At 41.8% G+C, this 14,958-nt stretch overlaps 1 protein-coding gene across 1 annotated transcript in view; it reads right to left on the minus strand.

Annotated features, from left to right (window-relative positions):
- ASTN2 (astrotactin 2) overlaps positions 1-14,958 on the minus strand; it is a 397,091-nt gene that overhangs the window by 2,405 nt on the left and 379,728 nt on the right. The window contains 2 exon segments of the mRNA XM_070759605.1: positions 2,731-2,914; positions 3,191-3,291. Of these exon segments, the coding sequence (XP_070615706.1) occupies positions 2,731-2,914; positions 3,191-3,291 (285 nt within the window).

The raw sequence follows: 14,958 nt of genomic DNA on the forward strand, positions 1-14,958 counted from the left end.
CAAACCGTTGCCCTAGCTCAGCTCCAACGTGCATGTGTGTGCCAGCCAGCTGATTTTTGACTCACACAGAGCTCTGGGAGGGTGTTTTTGGCATCCAGAAAGCCTCCAGGGGGTGGAGAAGGGTGTTTTTATCCTCCCCCAGCTTCAGTGAAGCCTTTGGAGCCTGGGAAGGGCAAAACACAAGCCTAGTGGGCCCAGAAGAAGTTGAGAAACAGGCTGTTTTTGGCCTCCAGAGGCCTTCAGGGGGCAAGAGAAGCTGTTTTCACTCTCCCTATGCATTGAATTATGAGTGTGGGCACTCGCACATTCACAATAGCGCGTGTGCATGCTCTTTCGGCATTCGAAGAAAAAAGTTTTGCCATCACTGTGACAGGGTTTCCTACTTGAGCAGGGGGTTGGACTAGAAGACCTCCAAGGTCCCTTTCGAGCCTGTTATTTGGACTCTGTTTCTTAAAAGCCACTCGAAAGAAGGCTTTAAAGAATTCCAAATTAATTTCTGCTTTTCTCTGTTATTCTATTATTCTGTTAGTTTGGGTGTGGGAAATACAGTAGAATTAAAACGCGTCGAGAGTCGTGGCCTTTGAATTCTTCCCTCCAACTGGATTTCAACACAACGGGATGCATTTTTGAATTACGAGCCATCTCGCCCGACAATAGCTTTTCGACCAGCCTGTTCCCCCAATTCTAAAAAAACCCCTCCAATAGTCTTAGGCGTGGCACATAGGAAGCAGCCAGCTGGCTGGGAGAAGCCGCAGCAAAATTAGCCTCTTAACAAGTCAGAATACATCCGTAGGGAAAGTAAAGGCAGAGGGAAACTGGAGCCCATGGAGGCTTTCCTAAAGGACAAATCCCCTTTCGGCCAAAAAACCAGATCGTGGCGAGATATTTCTTCGGCCAAGCTGCCGAAGTGAGTCACTGGTGTGAAAAGGTTAATGAAGTCGTGTCTAAAGGATAGACTTATCTTTGGCTGACATCTTCCCCCGAGGAAGGGGTGCGGGTGGGACAAAGGGGAGGGAAGGCTGGGAAGAGGAAGTTGGGGCTGGAAGTAGGGGGGGGGGGAGAGAGAGGTACCTCCCAGGGCAGGCCAGGAGATAAATCCGCAAGGCGGCCAGTTGGATGTCATAAATCACCGGTCGGAGAGCACTCCCTACGGAGGAGGTCGGACTTTGTCCAAAATCTGGAAGATGAAATTGGCCGGGATTCCTGACCAGAAAATGGGGAATTTGGACAAACAGCACAGACGGTTAATGAGGTTGTTGAAAAAAAGGCAGGTGAGGGGGAGGAAGGTCATCCTAGGCGGTTACGCCGCCAGCCTTCGGCTGCCAAATCGTAACCGCTTCCTCCCGCCTCCGTCCCACCTTGTCAATTGGGAGGCAACCAGACTGTCTGATGATGGAGGGAGAGTTAGTTTCCCCAGGCTCTAGGGCAGCGGTTCTCTATAGAACCAGGGTGGCCCAATGGTTAGAGTGAAGCACCACGGGCTACTTCAGCTAACTCCTAGCTGTAGTTCGGCAGTTCAGATCTCACTACCAGCTCGAGGTTGACTCATCCTTCCCTCTTTCCGAGGTGGGTCAAATGGGGACACAAATGGTTGGGGGCAAGAGGCCGATTCTTTAAACCCCTTAGAGAGGGCTATAAAAGCACTATGAAGTGGTATATAAATGCTATTGCTATCTTCCTTCCCTCCCTCCTTCCCTCCTTCCCTCCTTCCTTCCCTCCTTCCCTCCCTCCCTCCTTCCTCCCTCCCTCCCTCCCTCCTTCCTTCCTTCCTTCCTTCTGCTTAGAATGCAGGATTGCAGGCTAACACTGCACAATGCCAACAGTTTTCGATCCTGACCAGCTCAAGGCTGACAAGAGGCTGATTCTGTAAACTGCTTAGAGAGGGCTATAAAAGCACTATGAAGTGGTATATAAATGCTATTGCTATCTTCCTTCCCTTCCTCCCTCCTTCCTTCCTTCTTTCCTTCCCTCACTCCCTCATTCCCTCCCTCCCTCCTTCCTTCCTTCCTTCCTTCCTTCCTTCCTTCCTTCCTTCTGGTTAGAATGCAGGATAACACTGCACACTGCCAGCAATTTGATCCTGACCAGCTCAAAGTTGACAAGAGGATGATTCTGTAAACCGCTTAAAGAGGGCTGTAAAAGCACTAGGAAGTGGGATATAAATGCTATTGCTATCTTCCTTCCTTCCCTCCTTCCTTCCCTCCCTCCCTCCCTCCCTAGTGGTTAGAATGCAGGCTAACACTGCACACTGCCAGCAGTTCGATCCTGACCAGCTCAAGGTTCACAAGAGGCTAATTGTGTAAACCGCTTAGAGAGGGCTGTAAAAGCACTAGGAAGCGGGATATAAGTCTAAATGCTATTGCTATCTTCCTAATGCTGCGACCCTTTAATACAGTTCCCCATGTTGCGGTGGACCCCCTCCCCTCAAACCATAAAATAATAAAATTATTAGGAAACTCAAGGGTGGGTTCTAGCTTACCTTGTTGCCGGTTCGATTCCTCCTGCGCTGTGTGGCCGTGCCTCATGGGTGTGTGGGTGCATGCGCAGTGCCGATTTTTTAAACAAAATTGCCAAAAAAAACCCCACCCCAAGCTGAAAACAAGATGGCGATACATACACAGTGCAGACATTTTTTAAAAAATTGCAAAAAAAAATAATGCTATTGGCGACTCACATGCAGTGCAAAACTTTTTTTAAAAAATGCAAAAAGAGAGCAGGGAAAGGAATTACCTGGGGCCGAGCTCATCCTCACTACGCCAGACAAAGTCCCCAAATTTCTCATAGTGGGAGTTGTAGTGATGCTGGACTCGGGAAAGCATGGAAGCCGAGACTTCCATAAGGGTGTTGTAGGCCGTTTGTTGCTCCTTCCCACTGGTGTAGCCGTTGTACAAGTTGTAGATCCTATCTGCTATCTCTGGAAAACAAGCCGAGAGAGACAGAGAGAGAAAAGAAAAAGCTGACCAGGAACCAAAGGTCGCATCCTGATCATATGTTCTTTCTTCAATTCCTGGGAATTGAAGTCCAAACATCTTAAACGTTGTCCAGTTTGGCTGGGGAGGGGGGGGAGAGAAATCAGTCTAAACTACATCCCAGCAATATTCCAGCAGGGATGTGCATCACAAGCTCCAGAAATCAAGGCAGAAGGGAGACCCGCGTTAGCAGCCTTTGGACACAAGAACCAGCTTCTTACCTTCCGCTTTGGTGTCGTCCACCAGTGGACAAGCCGTTCTCAGTGTGATGGTGCTCAGCTCTGAGTGCCTCCCACGGGTGTCCACGGCATAGAGGGTAAATCTGGAAAAGGAGACAGCCACCCATCAGGGTAAACAGGAGGAAGAAAGAGTTTGAGGAACACTTCCTTTCAGATAGATGGGTAGGTAGGTAGGTAGGTAGGTTGGTAGATAGGTAGATAGATAGATAGATAGATAGATAGATAGATAGATAGATAGATAGATAGATAGATAGATAGATAGAGATATATGATATAGATAAATAGATAGATAAAGAGAAAAAGGAAAAGAGGGAAAAGAAAGAGAAGAAGGAAGAGAGGGAGTTAGAGAAGGAGGAGGACAAGAAGGAGCAGATAGATGAGAAGGAGAACGAGGAAGAGAACGAAGAAGAGGAGGGAAAGGGGAGAAGAAAGAGAAGAAGAAGGAAGAGAGGGATTTGGAGAAGGAGGGGGACAAGGAGGAGATAGATGAGAAGGAGGTGAAAAAGAAAAAGGAAGAGAGGGAGAAGAAAGAGGAGGAGGAGGAGAAGAGGAGGAGAGTAGTAGCAGGAGGAAGTAAAACTGGTAAAGAGATTCCTAGAGAGGCCCCATGGAGGCTTCTCCCCTCCTTTTCTGGCCCTGTTTCCTCCCAGGAGATTCCTAGAGAGGCCCCAAGTAGACTTCTCCCCACCATTTCCGGCCCTGTTTCCTCCCAGGAGATTCCCAGAGAAGCCCCACGGAGGCTTCTCCCTGCATTTTCTGGTTACAGTTTCAGAGGCTCGGGTTTGTAAGTGTAAAATGGTTCTTGAGAAGAGGCAGAAAAAACCTTGAACACCTGGTTCTTATCTAGAAAAGTTCGTAAGTAGAGGCATTCTTAGGCAGAGGTACCACTGTACACAATACTGACAGGCCAAACAGGGAGATGGCCTTGAAGCCAGCTCCTTTTTCTAACATTTCGGGCAAAGGATGCAATGGTCCCCCTTAAATCTGCAGCCTCCCATTCCGCTTTCATCCATGGTTCCAGAAAGACTGAATTTGAGGCTCCACACTTTGCAAGAGAGAAGAAGATCCAAGATGCAAATGCTATTCCCTCTGCAAGGAGAAGTGACTTCCAGAAACTTTGAAGAATGTGCAAAATACTTCCTCTGGGAGGAAGTCATGGAAGCGGTATTGGGAGCAGAAGCCAGCATCTGCCCTTCTCTCTCTTTTAACTTTAGCTATTGATGTGGGCAGCGAAACCTGTCTTTCTTTCCCTTTCTTTCCCCAAAACAAAAGGAAACAGACAAACAATAAAACCACTGCTATGCCTGCAGATGGGCTAGAGAACCAAACGGGAAGAGGCCACTCTTGTTTATCAAAGTTGTCGGCAAAGGTTCAGTTTTCCAAAAGAAGAAGAAAATAGAGAATAAATGTGGCCCAATGCAACATTTCCACCTGTTAACCTGAATATAAAACCCTGGGAACATTTTATTGATGCTCTACTATGGTATTCTCTCCCTCTCTCTCTCTTTCTTTCTCTCCCTCCTTAGCTCTCCCTTTCTCTTACTATCTCCCCCAAACTTCCCTCTCCCTCTCTTCCTTTTCTCTTTTCTGTTTCTCTGTTTCTCTTTCCCTCTCTCTCCTCGTCTCCCCTTCCCTCCCTCTCTCTCCCTCTCTTGTTTCTCTCTTTTTCTCTCTGTTTCCCTCTATCTCGGTGTCTTTCTTGATTAATCTCCCTCCCTCTCTCTTTTCTCTCTCTCTCTTCTCTGTTTCACTCTCTTCATCTCTCCCTTTTCTTTTTCTTTGTTTCTCTCTTTTCCCCTCTCTCCCCTTCTCTCTCTCTTTTCTATTTTGCTCTCTTCATCTCTCCTTTTCTTTCACTCTCTCTCTCTCTTTTCTGTTTTGCTCTCTTCATCTCTCCTTTTCTTTCACTCTCTCTCTCTTACTCTTTTCTGTTTCACTTTCTCCATCTCTCCATTTCTTTCTCCCCCCCTTTTCTCTCTGTTTTTCTTTCCCACTCTCCCCCTTTCCCTTTCCCTCCCTCTTTCTCCCCCTCTCTTTTCTCAGTCTCTCTCTCTCTGTTCTCTCTGTTTCTCTCTCTCCCTCTCCCTCTATCTCCTCATCTCTCTCTCCCTCTCTCTCCCTTTTCTCTCCCTGTCTCTCTGTCTTCCTGACTCTTTCTCTCTTTCTTCTCTTTCTCTCTCTTGCTCCCTTTGTGTATATATTTGTGTGTGTACAAGGGAGAAAATTGTGCAAACTCTGTGAAATATCCAGTGGTTAATCTTCTTCTAATTTCAGTTCAGCTTCCTAACAATAAGGAACATTGAAACCTATACTCTTAGCTACCCCGTAGGGGGGGGGAAATGGCTCTTTTCTAACCACAGTGATACAAAATAGATATTTATACAAATATTATGCACCAAAGCCACAAGAATGCATTTCCTCCTATGGATGGCAGCTTGGCACAATTAGGAAACAGTAAATCAACAAACCAAGTGTGCTGTGCCAAGCGAGACAGTCAAAGAAAAATGCTAAGCATCTAGGAATCGTTTTTTAGGCTCCATGGATTGGTACATCCACAATTTCAACTATTTGACGAGAGAGAGAAAAGCCAATGTTTACCCAGTCCCAAGAGATCAAAGACAATCTTTATGGAAACTACTGCAAAGATACTTTTGGGAAGGAATGAAAGGAAAGGAAAGCAACTTCATTGGAAACACAGATTGTAAAGAGCTGGGCAAGAGATTTTGAGGGAGGGAGAGTCCTAGTGAGGGGGAAGCACTTTATTCTGAGATGGAATAGGTAACATTTTGCCTCTCTTTAATATCCTGCAACACGCAGATTCATCGTATAGTCTGGTCCCGGTGACTGATCCCAATTGGATCCTGCAACATAATTCTGGGAAATGTATATTTGAGATAGATGATAGATAGATGGTAGGTAGGTAAGTAGGTAGGTGGGTGGGTGGGTGGATAGATAAAGAGATGGCTAGAGGGATGGGTGGGTGGCTGGATGTATAAACAGATGAATAGCAAATGATGATAGAGATGGTTGGATGGATGGATGGATGGATGGATGGATGGATGGATGGATGGATGGATGGATGGATGGGTAGATATTCTATTCTATTCTATTCTTTAAAAAAAAAGAAATTATTGATTTAAAATACATATATACACATTTATAAAAATATGAGAAAAAATAAAAATAAAAAGTAAACAGAACAATAAAACAAAACAAGACTAAACAAAACACATACAGACAAAAGTAATAATAATAATATAATTAATTACTTATTTAAGTACAATAAACAATAATAACTATAACAATAAACAAATAATATAATGTATATTATTTAAATTCTCTTATGAGGAGGGAAGTCATAAATCATCTTCTTCTGATTTCAAATTATTTTCTGGTGAAGTATACAATCGGTATCCACTATTTTTTTTCTTTTGGTTATCCATATATATTCTATTCTATTCTATTCTATTCCATTCCATTCTGATTTATCTTCTATTCTATTCTACTATTCTGATTTATCTTCTATTCTATTCTCTTCTATTCTAAATATTATATGCTTTAAGATTTCCTTTGTTAACTTCATTATTCATTTTACATCAATTGGAAATTTAATTATAACCTCCATTATTTATATACATATTCTTCAATTTTAGTTATTACTATTATACATTATCTTGTTCTTTATTATTATTCTTTAATATTTTAATCTCCTCCTAAATCTTTCCAGCTCTATTGCTCCCAATAATGGCCTGATTTGCCCTTTTAAAGTGGGATCCAGTTTATTTTAAACTGGAACAAACACAAACACAGCTACGGAAAGGAAAGTGGAGTTGGGGCAATGGGTTGGGCTGTGATTGTAAACACTTGCTCGCTGAAGTTCTCCCTCTTCCCTTTTCAGTTCGGGGGCCGGAGCCCCACGGATTGCACAAGGAGGGCTTGGCAAGGCGTCCACCCCGAGCGGGATGGTGCTCACGAGAGAGAAGCTAGCCTGCTTTTTTCCCCCAATTGAACCGAGACCAGCACTACAAAACAAAGGGCCAACGTGCGTGTCCGCAAGTGTTAGAAGTTTTGAGACTTGGATAGGAAGCCATTCCCCTCTGCAAGCATAAGTAGTTAATTATTATTAATAGAATCTACACATCGGTGATTGATGCCCCTTTGGCAAGGCAGAATGATACGTCCCCATTTTTCTCTCCCTTCCTCCTCCCTCTCTCTTTGTTCTCTCTCTTGTCTCTTTCTTTTCTCTCTCCCTCTCTCTCTCTCCTCCCCCTCTCTCTCTTATCTTTTCCTTTCCTTTTCTTTCTTTTTCTCTCCTTTCTCTCTTCTGTTCCCTCTCTCCCCACCTCTCTATTCTTCCACTCTCTCCTCTTTCTCTTCCCTCTCTCTCCACTCTCTTTTCTCTTTCTCACCACTCTCTCTTTTCTATCTCTCTTTCTCTCCCTTCACTTTATCTTCTCTTCCTCTTTTTTCTTTCTCTTCTCTACCCTTCTCCCCTCTCCCTGCCCTCTTCTCTCTCTCTTTCTCTCTCTTCTCTTTCTTTTCTTTCTCTCTTCTCTCTCTTTCTCCTCTTTCTCTTCCCTCTCTCTCCACTCTTTTCTTCTCTCTGTCTTCACTCCTCTCTCTCTCTTTCTCCCCTTCACTTTCTCTTTTTTCTTTCTCTTCTCTCTCTTTCTCTTCCCCCTCTCTCAACACTCTTCTCTCTATCTCCCCACTGTCTCTTCTCTCTCTCTTCTATATCTTTCTCCCCTATCTCTGCCCTCTTTCTTCTCTCTCTCTCTTTCTCTCTTCTCTTTCTCTCCTCTCTTCTCTCTCTTCCCCCTCTCTCCACTCTCTCTTCTTTCTCTCAGCACTCTTCTTTCTATCCCTCCACTCTCTCTTCTCTCTGTCCTCTCTGTCCTCTTCTCTCTTTCTCTACTCTCTCCACTCTCTTCTCTTTCTCTCTCTTCTCTCTCTCTTTCTCTCTCTTCACACACACCCTCTCTCTCTTTTCCCTTTTCTCTCTCTCTCTCTGCATCTTCTATTCTTTGGGGATATTTTAAAATCCATAAATGATAAAGTAGAGCAAGGTCCATTATTAGGTAATGCCGTCTAGGCGAATCTCGCCGAGTATATAAAATCTTCCTCACTATGTTGGTCACAAGGATTAGTAGAGAAGGAGAAGTGAGGGTTGAAACAGCCGCCTCCATAACATTGCATCAAGCTTAGTAGCTACTGTCCAGCTGCCACAGAAATATCAAACAAAACAACTCCAGGAAAGCACGTTTTCGAGTTGCAAAGAGTTGTGTCAGCTGCCTGATTGCTTCCAACTTTTAGCGGATTTCAATACATTTTGCCAGATTTCTCCAGGCCAATCTATGGGATGCAAAACCGGCTGTGCAACAGTGACATCTCTGGGTTCTGACATCTTCAAAGTTTGTGGTGGGCCTTGGACATGAATTGTTTCAACTTCTACCCTCAAAACGACGTTATAGGGCATTGCACACCAGGACAACTAGTAGTCACAAGGACAATTACAATCACAAGGACCCCATGGCATCGTTCTAATTCCCATAACACTGTCAAACTTCTTAAGGAGTGTGCAGACTTCTTGAGTTATCAAGGACATGTGTTTGCGATGACTATGATCATGATTTATTACTTATAGCTTTTATGTACACTCAGAGCTCTGAACTAGCAGGCAAATTCCTTGTGTGTCCAATCACACTTGGCCAATAAAGAATTCAATTCAATCCATTTCATTCCATTCCATATGTTCTGCTCTGCTCCGTTCCGTTCCATTGCAATTCTATTCTATTCCATTTCTACATTCCCTTCCCATTCCCTATTCCATTCCACTCCACTCCACTCCCTTCCCTTCCATATTCTATTCCATTCCATTCCAATTCCAATTCCATTCTATTCTACTCTACTCTATTCTATTTCTATTCTGTTGTATTCTATTCTATTCCATTCCATAATACATTCCATTCCATTTCATATTTCATTCCATTGCATTCCATATTCTATTCCATATTCCATTCCATTCCATATTCTATTCTATTCTATTCTACTCTACATTCTATTCTACTCGACTTTATTCTATTCTGTTCTAGTCTATTCTATTCAGAAGACAAGACAACAAGCAATGGATGGTAACTAATGAAGAAGAGAACCACCATAGAACTATTCTATATTCTATTCTATTCTATTCTATATTCCATTCAATTCCATATTCCATTCCATTCCATTATTCTAAAAATGCAAAAGGGGTGGGGTGGGGGCTTTACATAGTAATAATAATAATAATAATAATAATAATAATAATAATAATAATAATAATAATAAAAACAACAAAAACAACAACAACAACAACAACCATAGAGCTGGGGGTCTTCAAGTCCAACCCCCTGCCTAGGCAGGAGACCCTACACTACTTCAGACAGATAGTTATCCAACATCTGCTTAAAAACTTCCACTGTTGGAGCATTCACAACTTCTGGAGACAAGCTGTTCCACTGATTAACCGTTCTGACTGTCAGGAAATTTCTCCATAGTTCTAAGTTACTTCTCTCCTTGTTTAGTTTCCACCTGTTGCTTCTTGTTCTACCCTCAGGTGCTTCGGAGAATAGGTTGACCTGCTCTTCTTTGTGGCAACTCCTGAGATATTGGAACACTGCTATCATTTCTCCTCTGGTCCTTCTTTTCATTAAACTAGACAGTTCCTGCAACCGTTCTTCATATGTTTCAGCCTCCAGTCCCCCAATCATGTTTGTCGCTCTTCTCTGCACTTTAGAGTCTCAACATCCTTTTTGCATTGTGGGGACCAAAACTGTATTCAGTATTCCAAATGTGACCTTACCAAGGCATTATAAAGTGGTATTAACACTCCGCGTGATTGTGATTCTATCCCTTTGCTAATGCAGCCTAGGACTTCTACTACTCCAAATTTAGGATGACATATGGTTTACATTCCTCACAGCCCATCTCTGGGTTCTGGAAGTGCAATGTGAATCATCCACCGCCACATCAAATGATTTCTAACACTTCCAATCACCCATCTTGGCAGCCCCAAACTCTGAAGGGGGGATTCTTGGTTGACTTCTGATGCAACCTTTGGGTTCCACAGCAAACAAGATGTTTGCCTGTGGATCTGAATCGCCTTTTCCCCCCCTCTCCTAGAGGGAATTCATTTCTTCGGTCTCACCCGAAACGGGAGGGTTCCTCTTTATACAAATATTTGAAGTTGTGTTTTTCTCTCTGTGTGTTTTTTATGAAGAGTTTGAAGCCTTAGAAATCAGACCAGACAGAAAAGAAAAAAAAGAGAGAGAGAGAATTCAGCAGGGAAATGTGATCCCAGCGAAAAAATATGTGCTGCCTCTGACCGAGAAAACATCCCCTTCGCGGGAGCAAAGACCACAGCATGCAAAACTATTGCAAAACCCAAGCACAAGTCCCATAGTTAGGATGGGAGAAAGGAACGTGAGCTATTCGATACTTCCAGGAGAATTACCAAGTTACTCTAGGCCACCTCTGGGCTTTCACAGTCAACTTATCCTTTACAGAGTTGGACAAGGCAAGGAAGTGTTCTGTCGGGCTCTCTGGTAGACTCCTCCCAAAAATTCACAGGTACAAATTTCAGACACACACACATTTGAAAATTCAAAACAATGTTCTTTATAATGAAAATTCGCTTAACCTAAGCCCTCTTTTGGTATAGCAAAGAGCACTCGTCTCCAACCAAACTGGTAATTTGTACAAGTCCCTTATCAGTTCTGTGATACTTAGCTTGCAGCTGTGAGGCAATTCACAGTCCTTCTTCTTTCACAAAGTGAAACATACTTTGCTCTGGTTTAGTTTCAAAGCGGGGAAAAATCAGCACACAAAAGGTCCAAGTCAGTAAAGCAGTCACAAAACACAAGGATCAGATAATCCTCCACAATGGCCAAACCCACAGGCTGCTATTTATAGCAGCCTCACTAATTACCACAGCCCCACCCAACCACAGGTGGCCTCATTTTCTTTGATAATAATCTCTCAGTTGTTGCTGCCTATGCATCGCTCTCCCCATGCATGGCTGCATCATTAACTCTTGTTCTGAATCCAAAGAGGAGCTAGATAATTGATCTCCTTCTGAGCTGTCTGCCACACTCTCCTCCTCCCTGTCACTCATGTCTTCTTCGTCAGGGAAGCCTTCATCAGCAGATTCCACTGGGGGCAAAACAGGCCTGCAGCATGTGGATGTCTCCCCCACAGCCACAGTCCTTGTAGCAGGAGCTGGGCCAGAGCTAACCACAACAGGAAGAAGGTAGGAAAGTGCAAAATAGGTGGGAAACATGGAATGATGGGCTACCAAAATTTTTACTACCACACTGTGGGCGTGGCTTATGCATTTTGTTTCAACATCTTTCAATGCAAATTGGGTGCTCTGGCAAATTTTGCTACCGGAACTGCGTTCCTGGCCGTTCCCATCACTGGAAGCATGTAAAACTTTTCAACACTACCGATAACAAAGCTACCCTCCAAAAAGACTTTGACTGAATGGTCAAAGACTTGGCAACTCCAAATCTCAACTAACAAATGCTCTGTCCTACACATTGGCAAAAAGAATCAGAACACCAAATACAAGCTGAACAAACAAGACCTTGCAGACGACCCACAAAGAGCTTGGAATACTCCTATCAAATGACCTAAGTGCCAAAGCCCACTGCAACAACATTGCCAAAAAGACTTCAAGAGTTGTTAACCTAATCCTACATAGCTTCTGCTCTGGTAATCTCACACTACTAACCAAAGGATACAAAATTTTCACCAGACCAGTCCTTTTTTTTTTTTATTATTAAATTGTTTTATTATTACAATGAAAACATTTACATCATATAATACAACATAAGATACAATTCGAAACATAAGGACAAACAGTACAGAAAAAAAAAAGAAAAAAAAAGGAAAAAAAAGAAAAACAAAAGAAAAACCTATAGACAAAACGAGTAAAAGTGTCGGCGAGTAAACGGGGGAGTTGTATTGAGAATGAAAATTGGGTCAAATTGTATATGCTCATTACTATGTTTCGAGGATTGTATCAGAGGGGTTCAATGCCAGAGTTGAAATAAACACATTGCGGAGAAGTTAACAAATAATAATAAATCTACATATCTAATATATATAACGTCTCGTGTTATTTTATGAGATAATAAAATGGTTTATACCAGATTTGTGACAGTTCGAAGTGGAGTCAAAAATCACAATCTTATAGCCTATTGTTCTCGCTTTTGCTTCCTAGCCAGTTATAAAAAGGGTCCCAACACTCGTTGAACGTAGCCGAGGATTCATTTCTAACTTGTGAAGTCAATTTTGACATTTCTGCACAGTATAATATTTTTTTAATTATTACTTCATTTGGGGGTACTTCTTCGTTCTTCCACCACTGCGCATATGAAAGTCTAGCTGCGGTTACTAAATGAATGATTAGGTGTACTTGGGATTTCGATAGATTTTGTCTGATTATGCCCAATAAAAAGCATTCAGGAGTTTTGTCAAGTGTTAAATTTAACATTTCATCGATCCAAATTCCGATCTTATTCCAAAATAAATTTGCTTTGGTACATTGCCACCATAAGTGGAAGTAGGTGCCCAATTCTCGTTGGCATTTCCAGCAATTTGGAGAGAGTTTATTGTTTGATTTAGTTAACTTAATTGGGGTAATATGCCATCGGTAATACATTTTGATCAAGTTTTCTTTGTAGGAAGTGGCGATAGTCAATTTATAATTCCTAGTCCAGAGTGTTTGCCACTCCTCCTCTTTAATTTCGTTTTTGAGATCCAGGTTCCATTTCTTAACGTTAATTTTTATATTAAAGTTGTCCAAATCATTGTAAGTTAAGTAACAATAGAAATTTTTAATTAGCTTTTCTTGAGGGCCTATACATAGCTTGTCTAGAAGGGCATTTTTCCTTATCCCAGATATTTTTTTGTCTTTGTTATATTTAGATTGGATCTGGAGGTATTCCCACCATTCCACTTTTTGACCCAAATTTTCTAGTTCTAGCCTTGTTTTAATTGTTCCATTTGAGTTTAGAATGTCATTATATCTTATTATATTGTTTCTTTTGTATAAATTTGGATGTACGTAGGCTTCTAACGGGGCGTACCACATGGGGGTTCCTTTATATAATTTAATTTTAATTTTTTTCCAAGTGTTGATTAGTGATTTCCTTATCAAATGGTTAGAGAAATATTTATGGGTTGTCGGTTTTTCGTCCCAGAGATAATAGTGCCACCCTAAATGGAGATCGTGGCCTTCTAAGCTAAGAAGTCTGGTATTAGTTAGACTCATCCACTCTCTTGTCCATGCCAAGGAAGCAGCAATATAGTAATCCTTCCAGATTGGAAGAGCCAGTCCTCCCTCTTCTTTCTTAACTTGTAAATATTTCAGTCGAATTCGGGGACGTTTGTTTTGCCAAATGAAATTGTTAGTTACTTTAGTCAGATTGTTAAAAAAAACCTGTTTTAATTGTATGGGGATTGTTTGAAATAAAAACAGAATTTTAGGTAATATATTCAGTTTGATGGCTGCAATCCTCCCAAGTAGGGAAAGTTGTAAGTTCCTCCATTTTGACAGGTCTGCTTGTACTTGGTCTATTAGAGTATCATAGTTGTTGGATTTTAAGCTAGACACTCTGTTTGTCAAATTGATGCCGAGGTATTTAATTTTTGTAGTTATTTGAATGTCCAATTTAGCTGATAATATATCTTTCTGTGATTGTCGCATATTTTTGGTTAGAATTTGGGTTTTGGTTTTATTTATTTTGAGGCCTGCCACTGCACCATAATCTTCCAGGACTTCTAATAATTTGGGACCTGAGTCTAAAGGATCTTCTAAAATGAATACCAGGTCGTCTGCGAAAGCTTGGAGTTTATAGGTTTCTTTCTTGCAATTTAATCCCCTTATATCTTCCTTGTCTCTAATAATTCTCGTTAGTACTTCAAGGGTTAAGATAAATAATAAAGGGGAGAGTGGGCATCCTTGTCTTGTACCCTTGTAAAGAGAGATTTTTGTCGATGTGTCCCCATTGAGAATAATATAGGCTGATTGGACAGAGTAGATGGCTTTTATTGCATTTATAAATTTGGGACCAAATTCCATATATTCTAGTTGTTTAATCATGAATTTCCAGGACACATTGTCGAAAGCCTTCTGGGCGTCAAGAAAAATTAGCGCCACTTGTTTTTCGTTATGAACTTCATAATACTCCAGTGTGTCTAACACAATTCTGATATTATTTTTAAGCTGTCTCCCGGGAAGAAAACCATTTTGGTCCGAATGTATAAAATAGTTTAGAAATCCTTTGATTCTATTCACTAGGATAGAGGTGAAGATTTTATAATCGGCGTTTAAAAGAGAGATCGGGCGGTAATTAGATATATCTGTATGGTTTGTATCTTTTTTTGGAATTAACGCTAGGTTTGCTTCTGTCCATGAAGTTGGGATTTTACCTCTGTCTAAGGCCTCATTCAGTGTTTCTAACAGGGCCTTTTCCATTTCTATAGGCAGATCTTTATATAGTTCTACGGGCAGGCCATCCGGCCCTGGTGCTTTATTGTTTTTTTGATTTTTAATTGCTTCTTTTAATTCCGTGTCAGTGATCGGTTTATTTATTATGTTGACCATTTCTTGTGGAACTTTAGGTAGTTTGGCCTGTTCTAAAATTTCTTGCAGTCCTTGAATGCTGTCTGGAACCCACACCACATTTTGGACATAAACACTCTAGAAA

This window comes from Erythrolamprus reginae, chromosome 8 (assembly GCF_031021105.1).
Source record: "Erythrolamprus reginae isolate rEryReg1 chromosome 8, rEryReg1.hap1, whole genome shotgun sequence".
Taxonomy (NCBI): Eukaryota; Metazoa; Chordata; class Lepidosauria; order Squamata; family Dipsadidae; genus Erythrolamprus; species Erythrolamprus reginae.